At 38.4% G+C, this 21,719-nt stretch overlaps 1 protein-coding gene across 5 annotated transcripts in view; it reads right to left on the bottom strand.

Annotated features, from left to right (window-relative positions):
* LOC149570972 (uncharacterized) overlaps positions 1-21,719 on the bottom strand; it is a 219,804-nt gene that overhangs the window by 170,304 nt on the left and 27,781 nt on the right. For 4 of the 5 annotated variants that reach the window (XM_089812515.1, XM_089812516.1, XM_089812517.1 and 1 more), the window contains exons 2-3: positions 9,233-9,328; positions 8,293-8,397 (exon numbers count right to left, since the gene is read on the bottom strand). In XM_089812515.1, coding sequence (XP_089668641.1) covers positions 8,293-8,397; positions 9,233-9,328 — 201 coding nt within the window. The remainder of the gene's footprint in view (positions 1-8,292; positions 8,398-9,232; positions 9,329-21,719) is intronic. The other variant, XM_089812518.1, reaches the window with a different exon arrangement.

Raw genomic sequence — 21,719 nt, 5'->3', positions numbered from 1 at the left:
TTTTTACAGGAGGTTTATTAAGAATTGCAGTGGCATATGTGCACCCCTAACTGATACAATAAGAGGGGATAGAAAAGAGTTCAAATGGACTGCAGCAGCTGCGAGAAGTTTTGAATTGTTGAAGAAGAAGGTGACAGAGCAGCCTGTGTTGGCACTTCCAGATTTTAGAAAGGTTTTCCAGGTGGATTTTGATGCCAGTGGCAGCGCTATTGGGGCTGTATTAAGCCAAGAAGGTAAGCCTATTGCATATTTTTGTGAAAAATTGAATGATGCAAAGAAGAAGTATTCTATTTATGATCAAGAGTTCTATGCAATAGTTCAGGCCTTAAAGAAATGGAGGCATTATTTATTGCCAAAAGAATTTGTTTTGTATACTGATCATCAGGCATTACAGTACCTAAATAGCTAAGGTAAATTGAATCAGAGGCATATGAAGTGGGTAGAGTTCTTGCAGAGTTATACATTTGTGTTGAAGCATAGAAGTGGAAAATCTAACAGGGTTGCAGATGCACTAAGCAGGAGACAGTTGTTGCTTACGGTAATGCAGGTTGAAGTAGTTGGGTTTGATGAACTCAAGAATTTGTACCCAGAGGATCCTGATTTTGCTGAAGCATGGAAAGCTTGTAAAGAACCTGTTGTTGTAGATAGAACCAAGTGGTTAGACTATTTGATTCAGGATGGCATGTTGTTCAAGGGTAGTCAATTGTGCATTCCAAGGAGTTCCATGAGGGAAAATCTGATAAAGGAGAAACACAGTGGAGGGATGGCACGACATTTTGGTTGAGATAAGACCATTGCCATTCTTAGAGAACATTATTTTTGGCCTCAAATTTCATAGGATGTGAAGAAGTTTGTACAGAGTTGCCAGGTTTGTCAAGTTGCCAAGGGGTTTAGTCACAATACTGGCCTATATCAGCCATTGCATGTTCCATCAAGGCCATGGGAGGACATAAGTATGGATTTTGTTCTTGGATTGCCAAGGACACAAAGGGGTAATGACTCAATATTCGTGGTGGTTGATAGGTTCTCCAAAATGGCACATTTCATTCCATGCCACAAAACTCATGATGTTGTCCATATTGCAGACTTGTTTTTCAAAGAGGTGGTAAGACTACATGGACTTCCAAGGAGTATAGTTTTTGACAGAGATACTAAATGTGTGGGGTATTTCTGGAGGACATTGTGGAAAAAGTTGAGAATAAACTTGAAATTCAATTCCACGCATCACCCACAAACTGACGACCAAACAGAAGTGGTAAACAGAAGTCTGGGCAATTTGCTAAGATGTTTAGTTGGGGATAAGCCCAAGGGATGGGATTTGATTCTACCACAAGCAGAGTTTGCTTACAATAACTCTATAAATAGGAGTACTGGAAAATCACCATTCCAAATTGTATATGGGAATAGCCCAAGGACTGCACCAGAATTGAGGAAGATAGAACAAGGGGAGAGGACAAGTGCTGAAGCTGAAGAATTTGCTGAACATATCAAGCGTCTACATGAGGAGGTTCAAGCACACATTACCAAGATGAATCAAGAGTACAAAGCTAAGGCTGATCAAAGGAGAAGACATAAGGAATTCCAAGTAGGGGATCTAGTCATGGTGCATTTACGAAAAGAAAGATTCCCAGCCGGTACTTACAACAAGCTGAAAATGAAGAAATTTGGCCCCTGCAAAATTTTGAAGAAGCATGACTCAGGAAATGCATATGAGGTGGAGCTGCCAGATGGTATTCACATTTCTCCCATTTTCAACATTGCAGATTTAACGGAGTATCATGATGATGGTGCAGATGAGGAGCTGGTGTTAGAGCCATGTCCAATTCCTGCTTCTAAGAAGGAGGAGATAGAAGACATTCTAGATCATCGTGTGGGTAGGAGTACCAAAAACAGGCAGTATGAAGAGTATTTGGTCAAATGGAAAGGACGACCGATCGAGGACTCAACTTGGATTTCAGCAGCTGAGGTTTCCCATTTGGGATTTCCTCTACCATTCATAAAGTGACAGGGTCACTTTTCAAACTACCCTGGGTGTCTGATGCAAGAGCATCCAGAGGTATAAGGGCAATCCTATGTCACCCAAAAAAATGTACTTAGACTTAATTTCTGTTTCATGTGTTTTCATTTTTGGACACCCATTTGGGTCAAATAAAGGTTCCAACTCTCACAGTTCCACTATCAGTGTGCTACAAAATCCCAAAAAAATAGGAGCATGTAATTGGGTCATCATTTTGGTAAACTAGAAGGTGTGAATTGGCCAGATGAATGTAATTGTGATTTAGAACATTCCAGAAAAAGAATCAGGTCAAAAGGCCCCACGGTTTGAAAGTTATTGTAGTTTTTCGAATTTTGGAGACCTCCTAAGAATGCTTCAAAGTCAGGTTAGGGGCATTAAATGACCTCGAAAAGGGCTGAAAAATGGGGGTCGAGCGAAGCTGATCCATAGGGCTATAGAGCGCTTCGAGAGCTTTCCAAAAATGTAAATGGTTCATCAATCGGAGCTACGATTCAAAAGTTATGCCTCCCAGAAGTTCGGTTACCATTTCTGAATTTTTCTAGATTTGCGTCGACTTCTAACGCAGCTTCTGGAACCTTCTATTTGGTCGGTGGATGCCTACTAGCACTTTCTAGAATGTACTCCTAGTCCTTAACCCTCCAAGGTCTTTTTAAGGAGATTTCTGGCATTGTAAAAGGCAGTTCGAAGTGGAGTTTGAGAGGAGGTATGAAAGGAGAAATTATCTCCACATTTATGCTATTGTAAGCCTTAGGGCATGTTTTGAAGTTTATTTTCTCTGTACTGAATGTACTAGCTTATTTTTCAGTTAATACAATTTCCCTTTTCTGTTGTGTCCATTCTGTTCTTGGGTTGTGTCTCCATCAGTATAATATATAAGTTAGAGTAGGGTTGTCATTGCACCAAAAGACTGATCTATCAATGCCGATACAACCACTCAACTTAATAGTACACAGCAGGCGGTTAAGCCCTTGTCACAAATCCCGAGGGGAGCACTGAATAAATTTCCAACAATCTCCCCCTCAGCGTTACCCGAGGGCATGAGGATTCAAACCTGTGACCAAGCTCTAATACCACTTGTTACAATGGGGTTGTCATTGCATCAAAGGGCCGATCTATCAATGTCCGATACAACCACTCAACTTATAATACATAGGAGGCGCTTAAGCCCTTCTCACGAATCCTGAGGGGAGCACTGAATATATTTCCAACAATATATTGATCAATAGAATTGTACCATTGTAATTAATATGATGAATACAATAATATGATAAACTAATCAATTAATAAAGAAAATGATAATTGTACCAGGTCAAATATTCTTCCACATTGCTAATTTCCAATTTTATATGATAAGCTTTGAAATCTTGGCTGGAGGTTGATGGAATTTCCTTGATAATATAGTTGGAGCATGGCTCCAAGGGACTGCCATTTTCTGACACATATGATTTAGTAATATCATGCATAGGAAATTTGAATTCTTCACTATCTCTGTGAGAATGTATTTTTTTTCAGAAATTCCTTTTTTATTGGAAGGATTATCAATCTAGTGTAGACTTATACAGAAGCCTTTTTATGTATGCCTTATGAGATAAGGGAAGGCACTCTTATAGAGTCAAGAAATTGTTATAAGAACCTAAAGATTTATTTATGAGTGACTGTTATAAGCACAGAATGTACTGAGAGTTCAAACTGTGGTAAAATTAGATTCATCGATGCAATAAACAACCACACCAAGATTCATCTAGGAAGACCAGCAAGGCCAAGATGAAGAGTGTGGTTTTATACCAAATGAATATCGGATTATACCTACAAGATAACACAAGGATATTGGAAACAAATAAACAAATAATAAGCTTAAGCAAAACTAGCTTAACTAATTACTTCATGGTGATCAAAGGTGTTAATCTTGTTGTCCATTCGAGCAATGGGTGATTGGGCACACTCTGTCCATACAAGTCCCTGGCCAGGGTAGGCTTAGAACTTTAGCGTCATGCTTACTACTATGATCACTAGAGGTTAGGGTTGCTAAAAGTTGGCAAATAGGTTAATGGAAGGTATTTGTGGCCTAGCTAACTACCTAGCCGATACTCTTTAACACCAGAATGCTCAATGCTAGGACAGGGTGTCCCATGCCTGTTCCTTGGTAGGGGGATACTAAGGGTCCACGGTCGGGAGGTTAAGTCCCTGACAACATATCTCTTCACTAGATGCCAAGATTGGACAAATACAACTAGTATTGCATGTATTCCATCTTCCCATAACAGGTATAATACCTTTATGTACTTCTCGTTTCTGCAGCTAATTCAGTTATTTACTCTCCTTATATATTTACCTCAGTTATTTCCTTTTTATTTAAATAGAAATCAGTTATTCTCATTATAGCTATTAAAGTCTTTCAATTGATTATGAAAAGTAGTCGTTATAACTATATCTTTTTAGATGAACGTGGAAAGCAACATAAATTGTTCTAAGTCTCCAGTGTTTTTAAAGGGTTAGGAAAATGGTATGCTACAGCTACAGCCTACAACACAAAGGTGAATTGTGAGTCTCTCATCTGGGAGGTCTTAGGTTCGAATCTACTCAAGCTTAACAAGGAATAATAATTAATTAATCTTGGCTTCAACCCATTACCCATCAAAAAATATATATATAATTATTCTAAGATAATATAATATAATTATAATATTGTGATAATATAATTATATTATAGTAATTATTTAATGAATCATGATTATATATTAATTATATAATTAATAAATATTTAATTAATTGGGCCACATGTGAAGAGGGGTGTCCCTTGGTGAAAGGGCACCTCTTGCATATATAATGAGATGTTAATCTCATTTATTAAAAAAAAGACAATTGAAAAATAATCAGATATATACAATTTGCATAACCATGAAACATACAAATATGAAATAAGTTTTTAAAAAAATCTAGAAGACAATGTGTTTCATGTTACACTAAATCACAAATAGTCATTGATGTAACAACACAAGTATCCTCAAAAGAAACAGTAGATGTAGAAGAAGAAATGGATTTGATGTGAGAATACCCAAGTTCAAGAAACCAAAGTTCTCCTCAATATCAAGATTCACACTAGGAGCATTATCAACAACCAAGAGATCAAAATCATCATCAGTGCAAAGCATATAACCGAGATGCATGAGCAACCATCGCAATAGCAACTATCTCTTTGATTTCCAAGTCTCAAACAACTCCTGACAAGACAGCAACATAAAGAGAGGGAGCCTCTTGAGTCAACAAAAGAAAAGAACGTCTCCACTACCATTAGACTGTTTTATTCTAGCAAATGAAAGATATCGAGCATGCAATGGGTGTGAAATGAATTTGAGGGAGCCTCTTGAGGAGTTTCTAGTCTAACACGAAGACTCGCACCTCCTTCCCAAACCTCAAAGTACCTATCCCCAAGACATCCCCACACCAAGTACTTGAGTGCCCAAATATCCCCACCTCTGTCATTCCGCAACTATGTCATCGTTGGGATGGGTACTTGAATTTCTATTTGATTTTTTATTGTTGAATGTTACTATTGTGTATGTAATATGTTAATACTTGAATGTTAAATAGTTCTAGTTCATATTGCAATTTTGCTATGTTCAAGTATTTTGATTTGGTATGTTCTAATGAAACATCATTTCATAACTAGCATTTCATATTCAATATGTATACAACAACCCTCCCTGCCCGTCCTCCCCTTGCCGTTGTCCCCTGGCCATCCCCCTACCATCCTAAAAAATGAGGCCCATTTTCCTCTCTTCCCATAAACTCGTCTCGACATACCCCAGTATCGGTGTTACAATGGGAGTTTCAAAAAAATCTTGGCGCCCCTTAAATATTTGCACAAGAGACCTAGTGATAATCTACACACACTGCATATTTTTTATTCCTCAAAGGATGCAGTAACATTTTAAAGCATAAAAAAATTTGGATTAGTCTCCAACGAAACTGTTTCCACTCCGATTATCTCCTCCCGATAATGTGAAAAACACTCAAGCAGAAAGCAAAAACTGTCACAAGAGTTGTCTTCTGAAGCACAAGGCACAACCAATATAAAACACATATACATACCACCCGATATCGAAATGAAGCATAGACAACAGCTATTGTAAAAATTACAGCACAAAATAACTATGAACTGACACAAAGAGGAAATAACACAGTATTAAATAAGCCCGATGCTAAATAATCATGATGGCAAGGAGTGCAATACCAAAAAGATGTGAAACCTCTGCTTTAAGTTAATGAATATCTCCAGGCCATTAGAAGTTGCAGAACAACTTAAATCCTTGACAATGTGGCTGTTGAACAACACATCATACCATCAAACTCAAGAACCCATACAAATAGAGTAGTTCATGTCTCTTGTCCTAAGCCTCTATATCCAATATGCTCAAATACTCAACATTGCAACAAGAAAACTTCCTGATAAACTATTATCAAATGAGGCTCTGATACAATGTTGAAAGTGGAGCCCAAAAAATAAGATGATAAACAACAATAAGAAAGAGCCAAAAGAAAAACAATAAACGCCATAAATACCCTCGGAAAACCCTTCGAGAATGAAGGGAAAAACACAGCCACACAAAAAAAGATTATTTAATTGATAATAAACTTTAAGTGTACAAAGCATATCACTTGATGTGATTCATATAAATAAAAGAGAGACTCTTCATGTTATAAACGAAGGTCCCTTCAATTTCCTAAACATAACACTTTATTACAAATACAACTCTTCGTATTCCCATGCCTTACCGCATGTCAAAAGACACGTCTTTATTTGTTATCATAATTACATCATAAGTGTCATCTTCAGCTTAAGGTCGCCATGACAATAATAACATCCATATTTCTAGAGAAAAAATCTCTATCGCAGCTACAAACTCCAACACCCTATTTCGTTATGGATGATCTAATAAATGGAAACAAGATTCGATAGATCGGGTACACACAAAACATCATCAAAGGTGTCATTAATATCAATAGAACCTTTCCCAATTACACTCGTATAAGTGTTGTTCTCCATCAAAATAGGTGGCACAACACAAGGATCAAAATAAGAACCTACAGTATATAGAACCCATATATATGATGAGAACCTCTGCAATCTAGGAGTCAACTCCCTGATTCAAAACATGTAGAAGCACACAGCTTTACCATTAGCTGCTTCAGAAGCAAGTCCTACACAACCTTTTACCTTTGTATATCCTAAATGTTTTGAATAAGAAGAAGTCGATTTGAACATTTGGGAAGGAAGATCAATATTTTTTTCAGATGTTTCAATTCATCAATATCCTTCTCATAATAAGAATGTTCTTCATGTCTAGTTCTTTTGCAATATGCATGGGTAGACTTCACCTTCTTAGATGAATCATCTTTTAAAAATGATTTATGTTGTTCTCTATCTGTATGCGGCTTTTTCTTCAAATCCTTTTGTTTCTTTTCAAATTGTGCTGGCTCTTCTATCCCTTATAGGCTGACTAGCCAACAAGGCCTCATTCTTTGATGGCTCAATGAGACCCATAGAAAGAAGCTTTTGTTGTTTATGTATCAAGATCTCAAAAAAAAGATGCAAATGAAGCCCTCACATCAGTTGATCCCATAGAATGTTTCTAATTTTTTAGCTTACTTGGTCTTATCTCTTGTATAGATCCTAGGTACATGGAGGGTCATTCAGAAATATGGGAGCAAATTTTCCCTGATGAGGAAGATGTAGCAATGGTGGATGAAGTGGTTCATCCAGATGGCCTTTAAGTATTACCCCCAATTCCCCTACCATCAGAGGAATGTAGGTTTGAGAGTGATGAGTATCTAGAGAGCATCATGACTAAGGACCTTGATATATGGATGATCAAAATGTAGAAGAGTAAATGATAGACTTCTGCTTTTTGTTTTTTGTTTACATATCAGCATCTAACTGTCAAGATTTTTGAATTTCAATATGTAATGATAATCTGATATGAAATATGTAGTGCAAATTTCGAACTCTTTGACACAATGGCATTCGAGATTTGTGTATTTAAACTGTAAAATTCAAGTTTAGCTTTACCGTCATTCTTGTTTTGAATGTTCTATGTCATGATATTTTCGAAGAACCATTTTTTTTTTTTTTTAAATGGCATCTCCAAGTACTGCTTGTCTCCTATTTTAAAAACTAGCCATACCAATACCAATAGCCGTCTCCTAGTAACACCTTGATTATTGTCAATAAGAAACAAAGAATAAAGCAGAGGGCAAATTTAATTTCTTCTTGCCTCATTAGGATTTATTACATCAAGCTTCCTTATGGAATTCTTGGGTTTATTGACATTCTGAAGATGAAGATGTGCTTCTAATAAGCAAGTATCCTGAAGCAAATCCTGCAAAAATAACCAACAACAACCATGGCAATCAAAACAGGCGTACTGAAAGAATTGAGATTCCAAACATTTTAATGAAACCTATCATTACCAATTGCACATACAACAGGGTCCAGAACATAAAAACCCAGAAACTAAATTTATTTTATACATAGGAACTAGATTTGTCCAAGCATTTTAAATAATACACACTGTTAATAGGCTATCAAGAAAATTGCTTCTCAACTTGCAGACATTTATTAGTCCAACCTTGTTTTTTATCGTTCTTTATTTAGAAAGCTTTTCAAGAGGTTTCTCTAAATGAAGTGATACCTTCAACAAGTGCTCCAATCATAAGCCAATGAAAGAAACCTCTCAACCATAAGTTTCATCTAGTGTTTGAAACAACACCACAAGAAAAATAGCTAGTCTTTGAACAGTTGCAAAAAGAATAATATAATTTCGAACAATCAGTATCACAACAAAACAAACAATAAAGCCCTTTAAGAGACAAATTAATGGCTAATAGATAATGGAAAAAAAACATCATATGGTAAACTTTGTAAAGTTAAATACCCTCACATATTATTGTCCTTCTCGATTTATTGCCCTTTCTAATCAATTCCTCTATGAGTAGGGAGACATGAAGCAAATGGTATAAGTCAGAAAGGATGCAGAAATATTTAACCAAACAATTTTCATGTGCAAAAGTTAATTTCTTCCGGTCATTTCATGATACACTGGCATTGCTGGTTAGAAATTCAGCATGGCTCAACATAAGAAAGAAAATTCTTGATAAATATAGATTCTAAACTTCTCCTAACATTTCAACATGCATAGTCCAATAACTGCTCACCTTGTTAACTGTTACACCAAACTTAGTTCTTGATCTTTTTAGTTTAGATGGCTTTCCAAGAGATTTGCCTAGATGAAAAGAGCCTTCCAATGCATCCTGCAAAAATAGCTATTCAATGTAACTACCCCTGAATGAATTTCAAGTGTGATTGTAAGTAATTAATTCAATATTTTAAAGCATTACAGAAGAGCAAATGATCCTTATGCTAGTCTCTCAATTTTTATTATTATACTCAATATAAATGTGGACATGTCATAAAACAACATAACCCCAAATTGATCCTTTTGTGTATGGTATAAGATCAGGCTCATACTATTACGATATTAGATAATTTCTATTTACTCTCTCTTCTATCTTTTTCTAATGGTCACTCTTTTAGTAATGTTTCCATAAACTCCTTATGTTCATTATGGAAACTTTTTTTTTTCACTCTACAAGAAGGTTTCTATTTCCTCTCTCTTGTTCATTATAGAAACATTCTCTCGTATACTTGTATATATAGATCATTTCTGATCTTTGTTTAATAACACATTCAATATTTTACCAAAACATGGTATCAAAGCAGGTTGATGGGATTTCTTAAAATCTGGTGGATTTTTTAAGAAAATTTAAGCGCCTTCTGATCTAGAATTTTTTCCAAAAATTTGTTTTTCGATTTTTAGAAATAAAAATTGCAAGCCCTAGTTGAGAGTTTTGAATTCACAATTTTTTAATTTAGGCAAAAGTCTCTGATTTTCGTAAGTTGCTTGCATGTGCTTGCATGTTCTTGCATGCACTTGCATGTTGCTTGCATATGCATTTTGTTACTTGCATGTGCTCTCTTGTTTCACCGCCCTTTAAAAAATTTGATGGGTTTTCATAATTTTTTCCCTTACAAATTTTATGATGGGTTTTCATAAATTTTTCCCTTAAAAATTGTCTAATGGGTTTTTATAATTTTTTCCCTTGAAAAAAATTGTATTTTGTAATTCACAAAGTTGTGAGGAATTCCTTTGTGGGTTTTAAACCCGTCTCTAATTTTTGTCCAACAATTTCATTTTCCACCACTTCTGCCATTTTTTGGGTTTTTCAAAAAGTCTAGTGTTTCTAGCGAAACTCTCAGATTATTTGTCATTTTGAAAATCTTTCAATAGATTCTTGATAGGTTTTTGTAGATCTCAACTGTGTCAGACTCTGTTTTTTTTGGGTGCATTGTTTTCTATGCCTCATTTTTTGAGCCAACAAATTCAAAATCTAATTTTACATTATTTCTAGGTTTTTTGATCTCTCTTTTGGGTGCCTTTCATTCTTGGGTCTTCCGTCAATCTGCCTCAAAATTCTTGCCTTTTCAGATACACATTTTTTTGCATTAAAAATGTGTCATGGCATATCTCACCAATATTCTCTTAGAAAGTCGTCAGTGATTCAACGGAAAAAACTATGCCTAGAAGCAGAGAATGATGGCGAACTTCGAGTACTGTCGCCTTGAGGTGCTTGTTCTGAGTATCGACACTCATCCTACCTGTGTATGAGAAAACACCAACACATGTCCTATGCTATGTTGGTGAAGAGATCTTGATTGGCAAGGGTTGGATTACCTTAGTGAAATCTTGGGTCTAAGGAAGGCTTGATGTAAGGAGTTGTATGTCCTCTGAAGAGTTGTATTGCTCTAGGAGTTGGTGTAGTCGGAGTATAGTAACTATTATGTTAGTACTTGTTATCGAGTTGGGTAGTTAGGTGGTAAGGAAATGCGTCCATTGATTTCCAACCAACCAACCCTTCTATAAGAACTTGGATGATTGTCAATGTACAAGAGTAGGTTTTGTGGTATTAATAAAGAAATCATTTCCTTGCCTACTGGATTGTGGTATTACTGGTACATTCTATGTTTTATGCATGTGTATATCAATTGTGTTATTTTGTATCTGTGAACTTGAGTGATATTACCACTCTACATTTTTGGTGTTGTTGCCTAAGTTCGAATCTAGAGGTATTTTACCAAACAGGATGGGCTAATGGGAAGAACATTCATACCTTGCATCCAAATTACTAACAGTGACGCAGAGGACAAAATAACTAGGGAGGATCTGTTGACACGCGACCTCGTGACAGTGTGGGAAGTTGCGGTTGAACAGTACGTGCAAAGGGAAGCCCGTGAGAGGATGGTTCCTGAGAGCACGGTACGTGACGAACTCTCCGTGCCACTGGCAGTGCATGATCTCCTAGGACAGATTCCTCATCTTTTAGCAAGGAACTTAGTACATATTGAGGACGAAAGAGCACAGATCGAGAGGGAACAAAGAAGGCAACAAGTTCTTCAACAGTTTACCAAGAGGAGGACGTGGGATTGCAAATTAGAGGAACCCAATAAGCCAAGAAAGGGAGATAGGCATTGAATTACTTCATGCCCCTGATTCCAAATAAATACTGGAGGACAGCACTAGAGGACAAAATTGAGGAGGAAGTCACAATAAGAACCTTACGTCTCCAATAACAAGAAGAGAGATGTTGTAACTTGAGAACACAAGGGGATTCCCACCGAAGTCAGGAAGGGTGGATTGAACATACCATTGAGGAACTAGCCAATTTGGTTATTTTAGAAACACAAGGAAGGCAGTTCGGGTGCAGAAACCCAGAAACCCCTACACGACAAGAATTCTGTCGGGAGGAGATAAATAGTCAAAAGTCTAGTCCATCGGGAAGTGGTGTTCCATCAAGAAGTGGGGTTCCATCCAGAAGTAAAGTTCCATCAGGAAGTGGAGTTCCAACGGGAAGTGGTGTTCCATCAAGAAGTGGTGTTCTAGCGGGAAGTGGTGTTCCATCGAGAAGTGGTGTTCCATCAAGAAGGGGTGTTCCATCCAAAAGTGGGGTTCCATCCAGAAGTAAAGTTCCATCAAGAAGTGGAGTTCCAGCGGGAAGTGGTGTTTTATCGGGAAGTGGTGTTCCATCCGGGGGTGGTGTTCCCTTGGGAGGAGGGGTTCCATTGGGAAGGAGGCAACAAGGAAAGAGAATGGCATTAGATAAACAAAAGTTGCCTAAATTTACGGGGGATGGATTAGAGGACCCTGCTCGCCATTACAAAACCTGTATAACTATATGGCAAGCGAACAGGGAGAATGATAGTAATGAATGGTTGAAGGCATTTCCTGCAACATTAAGAGGAATCGCCGTAGATTGGTATGCAGACCTGGATGCTGGCAAGAAGAACACTTGGGATAACCTGCGTAAAGCATTTGAGGAGGAATTCAAATTGTTAAGAGATGATGATGAGATTGTCACAAAAATCTATAACACTAGGCAAGACAAGAAGGAATCGATGAAGGCTTATACCAGGCGACTAAAGGAACTCATCAACAAATTGGACAATAAGCCTGCGGACGAGTTAAAGAAAAGATGTTTTATTGAAGGTCTCACCCCGTCCTTCAGAAAAAAATGAAGATAGTCCCACCATCCACTTTTGGAGATGCTTGTACGCGTGCCATTACATTGAAAGTGAGAATAAAACCTCAAAGAGGAGACGGCATGGAAGCTCTAGTGAGAGTTCAGAGGAGAGTGAGGAAGAGTTGAAAATGATCCAAGCCTTGAGGAAGGACCTCAAATGACTAATGAAGGAAGTAGCGGAACCAGAAACAGTGGAAAAAGCGGAACCAAAAGCAGTCGAACAAGTAGAAAAAGAAGAAACTTCCGTGGAAAAGGAAGAAAATACCTTATTTACAATAGGACTAGGGAGAGCGCCAACAGTGGTAGAAATGGAGATCATGGGGTACAAACTATCAAACATCATAATTGATGAAGGTTCGGGGTGAATGTCCTATCGGAAGATACTTGGAAGGCGATTGGGAAACTTACCTTGTGGCTGCCCACATTCTGGCTCGTAGGAGCAGACTAGCATGGCATCAAACCGATTGGCACCTTGATAGGGCAAAAGGTAATAATAGGAACCCAACAATTTGTCCTAGACTTTGAAATTATTACCCTCGAAAAGAAAGGATATGATGCTTTATTAGGGAGAGGATGGCTAGTAGCAGCAAAAGGCCAATCACATTTGGAAATGGAACACCCTCTCTATTGAATCGGAGGAAAGTACATCATAGATCTCAGGAACCAGTCAGTAAGTTAGGACTTGGCATCAAACTCTGAAGGAGAAAACTATGAAGGGATGGAACTTGATGAGGAAGGGGTGCTCAGACTAGGGAAATGCTCAAACGATGACAAAAATTCCCTTAATGGATTATTCCACTGGTAAATGGGAGACTATGAAGTTTTCCACACAAAATGTAATATGTTACAAATACAAGACTCTCAGCTGGAAGGAAGGTACCCCCAGGAGTACATGAAGTATAAAGTGAATGGGGCTGTAAAGTTATCTACTTTGGATAGTAAACCTATCAAAGACCTAGTAAATGGGTCTAAGTTAAAAGCGTATGAGAGACGAAATAAAGTGGCAAGAAGAGAAAAAATAGAACCAAGTCCTTATAAAAAGACAAAGTTGCAAAACACTTCCCAAAACAGTACCTGGAGTGACAGAGAAGGGAGTGCCAAAGACGACATCCAGGAAATTCCAGAGTGTGGCCGAGAGGAAGAAGTTGCAGAGATTGCTATGACAGATGGACGGTAGAAAAGATTGGATGTATGGACAGCCATACGAACAAAATTGAAGGGTGCCAAAATAACTCAAACAACAGCTAGACACCAAAGCAATTCTGTATGGGGGCCATAGAAAGTACAACATCAACGCATAAATTTCGTATGGGGAGAGGGAGTACAATGTCACCATGGACGGTAACAAGGAGTATGGCATTACCATGTACGAAAATTAAAGGAAGTACGATAGCCACAACTTACATTCGTACAGCATCAAGGTGAAAGCTTCTCATCCGTACACGTATGGCAAGGGTGCAGACGAGGACGTTTAGTGTCCATACGGCAATCAATGGGAAGCAAAAAAAGTGGCCATGAAGGAAGCCTACAAGATAGAGGAGGCTGATCCAACCACAGGGATGTCCTCCCATCCCTCTTCTTGCAGTCAATGTTCTTTTTTGTTGTTTTCATGTTCAGCAGTCGTCTGCAAGACGACTTCATTTTTTGGGGGGGTTACATGTAGTCAGAGTATAGTAACTATTATGTTAGTACTTGTTACTGAGTTGGGTAGTTAGGTGGTAAGGAAATGCTTCGGTTGGTTTCCAACCAACCAACCCTTCTATAAGAACTTGGATAATTGTCAATGTACAAGTGTGGTTTTTCTGGTATTAATAAAGAAATCATTTCCTTGCCTACTAGATTGTGGTATTACGAGTACATTCTATGTTTTATGCATGTGTATATCAATTGTGTTATCTTGTATCTGTGAACTCGAGTGATATTACCACTCTACAATTGGTCACAAGGCAGAACCAAAGGGCAAGGACAAAGAGAAGAAGATAATTTTTGGAAGCTTATCGAGTACAACCATTGGATGGTGCCTAGATAAGCCTTTTGTGAAGAAAAACCCAAGGGTTGTAGAAGTAGATCCAATCCCTCTACATCAACAGACGACTAGGCTTTGGGCCATTACAACCGAAACCTACCAAAACCCATCAATGAGCAAAAATAAACAACAATTATTTTGTATCGTCCAATTTCCCTAATATAACACCGATATCACTATACTCCATATTGTTGTCTTTCATCATCTAAGTAAAATAACAAAATAACCTCTTCTGCACTTTGGATTTGACTTGTACTTGGGACATTGATCCAACCAGTCCGAGTTTCCAGTGTCATTCTCAGGACAGTCTTGGGCCTCTTTCTTGCTACGGTCGTCATCTCCTACATCTCTATGAGTCTTCTGATTTGTTGATCCTCAATAGCCTCCCCTGCTTCCCTAGTTCTGAGATCTTCAGTTGCTGGCCCCATTGCAGGGTGCGAGTGTGGTCAACTATGTTATTGCATAGGCCTCCTTTATCCCCTATGTTGTCCATTCTACCATCAACCGTCGCCTTTAGCCTACCACTCCATCCTCACTCTCATCGTCCACTTCACCCCCTCCATTTGCCACCCTCGCTCTTGCGCCCTTGTTCTACTTTTCGTTTCTCTAAGTATAACTGCTACCTCTTCAACCTCCACCTCAGACGGCTTCTCCCCCCAAACTGCTTTTCAGATTCCTCCCAGGCTTCGTCCTTGGTTGACCTTTTGGCCGCTGGCATTTGGGAGTCTGCCCTCCTCTCCATCCCCCACCGCACCTTTCCCTCCCACCACGACCCTACTAGCTGAAAATCCTGTCCCATGAACCAATGGTATGATTATGAATATAACTCGTTCCACCAGTCCCTGTGTACTTCTTTTGCAGCTTATCCCCCCTTAAACACCCAATTGCACTCCTCTTACCACTGCCTTCTTCATCACAAGAAGTGGTTGTTTGTGGCTTCGCAGTGCAGATCCCTCTGTGACACGCTCATTAGGGACCCAAAAGCCTTCTAGCATACCTTGCTCCCTTGCCACCCTCCCCCCTTGACTCGCACTCCCTTGTGTCCCATGCCTCCACTCTTTACAATATCCTAGGCCAGCTACCCATTCACCCTAACCCCTCCCCCCCTTCACTCTCATCTCTTCAAGTTCTCCACCATTTTCAAAGCTGTTACATTCATGAGATGTAGCAAAGCTGCCGATGAAGAAGGATTTCAGGCTACGATTTTCAAGCTCGGTATTCAGATTTTGTGCTCCTTTCTTCCAATGCTCTTCAACATAGTGGTGTACTGGGTTGATTCATGTTCGAGACATGTGATTTATCCAATCTACAAGTTCAGGTTGGTTTCAGACCCCAACAATTACAAGACAATTATGATTGGGGATACCTTTGCCAAGCTTTATGCCACAATCCTGAACACTACTCTCTCCAGACAACTTGATAGGAGACACGATCATGCTAGAGGGAAAGCTGGGTACCGTACCAACTCCCAGAGTATGGACCAAATATTGACACTGTGTGCTATCATGGAGGAGGCTCGGCACCGTGCTGAAAGTCTACTATTATTTTGTAGACTTTCGCAAGGCCTTTGATTCCGTCCCTCAGGGGGCCCTTTTCCAAAGGCATAGAGACATTGGTATCTCAAATAATCTTTTGAGAGCGATTATGAGACTCTATGAGACTCTGACTACTGGATTCAAGACTCTGAATGGTTTCTCCAATCTGATCCAAAGCATCGTTGGAGTAAAGCAAGGTTGCCCTCTCTCCCTCACACTATTCGGTATCTATATTGATGAGCTCGAGACCTTTCTGAGCGAGGCTTCACTACCTGGAGATGGTTGCTATTTACACAAGGTTCTGATCTCCATTCTCCTCTTTGCCGATCATGTGGTCCTCCTTGCCTCCTCTCCTGAGGAGCTCCAGAGACTTATTGATGGGTTGGCCTCTTTTTGCGATCAACGTTGTTAAATCCTTATAACGATAACAGCAACGTTATGATATTCTTGATCAGTCTGATCTGATATGCATAAATGGTTCTTTGTATTTGCCTTATGATTAATACTTCTCCAAGCATCATGATCGGTAACTTATGAGGTATACCTGTTTGCCTCTTAATAAACTATTGTAGTTGATTTTTGTTAACTATTAGTTAACTGTTTAAAGCCATTGATTTGTTATGAGGAAGAGACTAATTCATGGAGGGTTGACCTAGAAGGGATATGTCTTTTGGAAAGACAAGACCCTTGGTTTAAATATAAATAGGAACATGTTTGTGGATAGAAGACACACAATTATTACCAAACTTTGTTCTTCTAGCAATCTACTCCAAAGGATTTATATCAGAGATTAAATTATAATTTCCATAATTAATTTCAAATTTCTTGAACAATAACATTTAGACAAGACTTGCAAGAGATCAATTTTCAGCAATACCTAAATCATTATTTCAGTATTGGTTATCAAAATTTGTAGAAACTTTACAAGCGTCAGCCTAGGGTGAATCTAAGCAAGACACAAATTATGTTCTTTAACTGTCTGAGGAACTCGCATCTTCACTTTAGCTTCCAGGATGAACAAATCGAGATTGTCTCTTTTTACACTTATTTCGGGGTCAAGTTCTCTAGGCCATGCTTCCGCATAAGGCCTGCACACTTGCCCAAGGTTGCCAAGGGGATAGGTTCCCTCGCCCTTTTGGAGAGAGTGCTTTCGACACCACTTTCAGGATACTAAGTCCAAGTTATCTCTCTTGGACTCGTTGGTCAAACCAACAACATTATACAGCTTAGTTGTGTGGGAACCTTCTCTTCTTGATTTGGATTGACCCTCAATTGGGCAGGTCCAAACCGTTCTCCTCCATCAGATCATCAGATGCCATTGGCACACTCCACACTGTATTATTTTGGTCAAGTTTGGAGCTCATCCTTTTAGACTTAGTACAATCTTTGACTTGATCTGATTCATTCACTAGCTCAAGGGCTTCGTGAACACCATGGACAGTCACCACAGACATTCTTACCTTGCATACTGCTCCTCGGTTGATATTGACAGCTCTGGCACGGTGACCAGGGCTCGCTACTGGTATACCCAGATCACTACCTTATTGAGCTCGATTGGGATCAACATTGATCGTCTCCCGCCTTACTAGTTCTCCTCAGATACTCCTACCCATCTCCTTTCTTCACAGCAAGAACTGAATGGGCACGTCAAACTCGACATATATAGACAATACATCACCATGACCTAGAGTAACCCTCCTGGGGGCCTTCGCCCACAGATGGCTTTCAATTTTGAGCACTTTCTAGAGACCCATGATGGGAATATTGTATGTCCCTTTTACTTGAGTCAACGTTGAAGTCACGCCCTCCGTATCTCCCTCGGATCTTTCCGAGTCGGTTCCCACTGGCTCCGGTGCCAGATGGATCACCGTCTAACCAGAGACGACCGGATTTGCCGCCTTTGCACTTTATCTGAGACTGAGACTGAGATCCATTTCATCTTCAAATACCTTATATACTATGAGATCAGAGGCAAATTCCACTGTTTATTCAGAGATTGCAAATCCCTCTCGGCATTTATCATCTACTCCGACTAGCAGTATTTAGCACTTTACCTCCATGAGAGTTCACAGCTCCAGGATCACACTTTACAGCTCATGTTTCCTTAAAGCCAAGCCTCAAATCAGCTTATCACCGCCTTCTTCCCACCCATGTCCCCCTCTAGGGGCCTAAAGTGGTCACTTGCTACGCCTATCTCCCAGCACACCAGAGTTGTTAGACCTTGTCAGGATTTCATCCGACAGCGCCACCCTATCCCCAGTGTTACTCAAAGACAAGCCCAAACCCCTGGTCGTCTTGGGCCTTACCCTTTGTAGTGGGAATAAAGTAACTATTGTACTTAGTACTTGTTAAAGCTTATTCGGGCTGGCTAGTTAGGAGCGAATGTGTCGGTTGGTTTTCCTAACCAACCGACCCTTCTATAAGTACTTGGAATATTGTCAATATACGCATAATATTTTTCGTATGAATAAACAAAACATTCCCTCTCTTAAAATCAAAGATTTTTTGTTTCCATGTCTAGCAGTCGTCTAGAAGACTTCTTTTTTTTGGGGGGATAGATGTAGTCGAAATAAAGTAACTATTGTACTTAATACTTGTGAAAGCTTATTGGGGCTGGGTAGTTAGGAGGTGAGAGAATGTGTCAGTTGGTTTTTCCAACCAACCCTTCTATAAGTACTTGGAATATTGTCAATGTACACATGATGTTTTTGGTATGAATAAATAAATCATTTCCTCGCCAATTGGCATTAAGGTATTAATGTTCATTCTATGTTTTGCTTCATGTATATATCGATTGCATTATTCTATATCATTTGCATTACTCTATGAACTTGAGTTGTATTTCCATTCTACACCCTATAGTGCTAGATTTCTTTTCAATAAGAAAGGACTTCTAGTCCACCTCTCATCTTTTGTTGTTGATGTTTCCTTTCTTTGTTTTCTTGTCAACTCTTTCATGGAGTGCTCCTGCTGGGTTGTTTCTCTTCCTATTGTAATCTTTCAGTCCCTTAGACCCTTGCTGGTCTCTTGTTGGACATTACTATCATTATCTTATCTTATCTGATCTGTCTAATAGAAAGAATCGCAAAGTCCCTCTTGATACCAATTAAAGCATACCAAACATAATCATAAATTTAAGTTTAACAGGAGCCACTATAAACATATCGGCACTAAAGTTGAGTCTAGAGAAAGGTAAATTAACTATCATTTGGAATTAGAGATAGTCTCCCAATCCTTTGAGCGATAATGAAGCTCCTTCTACTAGTCTTCTTTATCAGCTCCATAGGGTTCTTTCTCATCGTTGTCTTGCTTCTTCTTCTTGACATTCTTCTCATCCAGCTCTTGCCCATGGCCACACCAAAGACTACTTTTCATAGTGTTGTTCATTAACTTGCAAATGGAAGAGATAGCAGTATTAAATTGCTCATTAGCAATAGTATGTGTGATAGAATTCAGAACAACCACTCTCTCTTGAAGTTTCTTTATTTAATCCTAAGTGTTATCATCCTTTTCAGGATCCTCATAGGAGCAAAGGAATTAGTTATACAAGCTGCATCAGGAAGAACAGGGGTATTGCCCGCAGTATTCACCTAAGTCACAGGATTTGCCGAATTTCATCTTTTTTGTTCGAATTTCAACGAATTTTAGCTCTTTCTGAATGTCATCTGAATTTTATGAATTTTAATATAATACTGTAATTTAATATAATATTATTGAATTTTAAACTGATATTGAGTTTTTTGGTTAAACTATTTAACAATGTTAAATTATTTTAACAATTTTGTGGATATATTAGTAATATTTAAAAATATATAAATATATGCAACTAAAATTTAATGTCAAATTTTATTTCCGAACTTTTACCCTTACCAGATTTCATTCGAATTTTATGATCGATGAACTCGAATTCAAATTCAAACCTTGTGACTTAGGTATTCACCATCTCCTCCAAATCATCAAGGTTCACAATGATCTCTAGGGATTTATCATCGTCCATCTCATCCAACTCCTCGGTCAGATTGAAATTGCTTAAAATTAAATGCTTCTCAATTATTTCTATATGTCTCTGTGTTTTATTTAACAAGTTGGTGTCCCAAGTTTTACACCCTTAGAGAATCACTAGTGTCACAAGTAAGCTAGAAAGTGTTTTCTTGGTTTCTCAATCTCATATCTCTGCAATTTCATATCTATTTTGTAAAGAGTAGTGCACTTCCCAACCTCCTCAAATTATTTTTGCTTTGCATGTTTCCCAACAAAACTTCTTGAGGAAATCAAGCATGTGATATATGTACACATCCATTACTTCTAGTAAGTTGCCTTTAAAAAGAATATTATTTTGATTCTTTTATCTTTACAAAGAGAAGATCATTATTTTAGTTTTGCTAGTGTTAGCCTGCATCCTGACCTCCTAACTATGAAAACTTATAGCATCACATGAAATATTTAACCTTGTAATTCAAGTATTCATTCTAACAATTCCATTGGTTAGATTTGTCCGCATATTGTTAGGCAGGTGTTTGTTTGTTTTAGATGTCTTGCAGAATATTATTTTAACTCCAAGCTTCTGGATCCGTGCGTGGAGGAGAAAACTATTCATAACCTCTGTCATCTACAAAGCCAAGCATACAACAAGGATGTTTGCGGTTACGTTTTAGCGCTTGATGGTTATGGGTTTGTTGCCTTTTCAAGATAACTGATACCGGCGTGTCCAAGGTTGTTTGCAGTAGACGTGTATCTCAGCATGGTTATGTGTAGAATAATTATATGCGAAAAGTTCAACCGAACGCACTCTTGACATGTTTGTGTGGAATTCTTCATGACTTAAGAATTTTTTTAGCTACCATTTGTTTGACATCCGAAAATATATATTGAGCCATGGTTATTCATTTCGATGTGTTGTGAATCGATTATAGCAAAAATGAAATCTTGGTCGATGATTGGCGATTAAGTTTTGTTATCCTCAATTCTTTGTGTGAGCCTTATAACAAAAGGAGATTCACATCGCTGTTTTCTGTGGAAATATTTTAGTGTTATGTAAATCTCTTATGGAGTATCACTGAATGTTGAATTAATTTTGTTCATAAGTTCTGTAATCATTTCTTTATTCTCAATAAAACTTACAGGTTTTCTTAGGCTGGGTTGTTTCTAAAGAGCACACGGTTATACTTGGGGGGGGGTTGAATCAGCATAATAACAAAATTGCCAATTTAAAACTTTTATCCAAACAATTAACTTCAAATGCTAAAATAAACAATTATGCACATGAACACAATCGCACAAGATTTACAAGGAAACCCAATGCGGGAGAAAACTACGGCAAATAAATGCTTTCTTATATAAATTGTTCTTTTACTATGATTTGTAGGCTACGACTTCAAAGTTTATGAGCACCGACTCACTGGAAGCTTCAACTTCCACACTTCACAGACTCTGACCTACTGGAAGCACCAATCCCCACTGCATTCTTCGTGAGCACCAACCCACTACACTCAAACTCCTTTTCCAC

This window comes from Cupressus sempervirens, chromosome 2 (assembly GCF_028749045.1).
Source record: "Cupressus sempervirens isolate cs-2001-9-10 chromosome 2, ASM2874904v1, whole genome shotgun sequence".
Classification (NCBI taxonomy): Eukaryota; Viridiplantae; Streptophyta; class Pinopsida; order Cupressales; family Cupressaceae; genus Cupressus; species Cupressus sempervirens.
The sequence above is the reverse complement of the archived record's forward strand: the minus strand, read 5'-3'. Positions and strand labels throughout refer to the sequence as shown.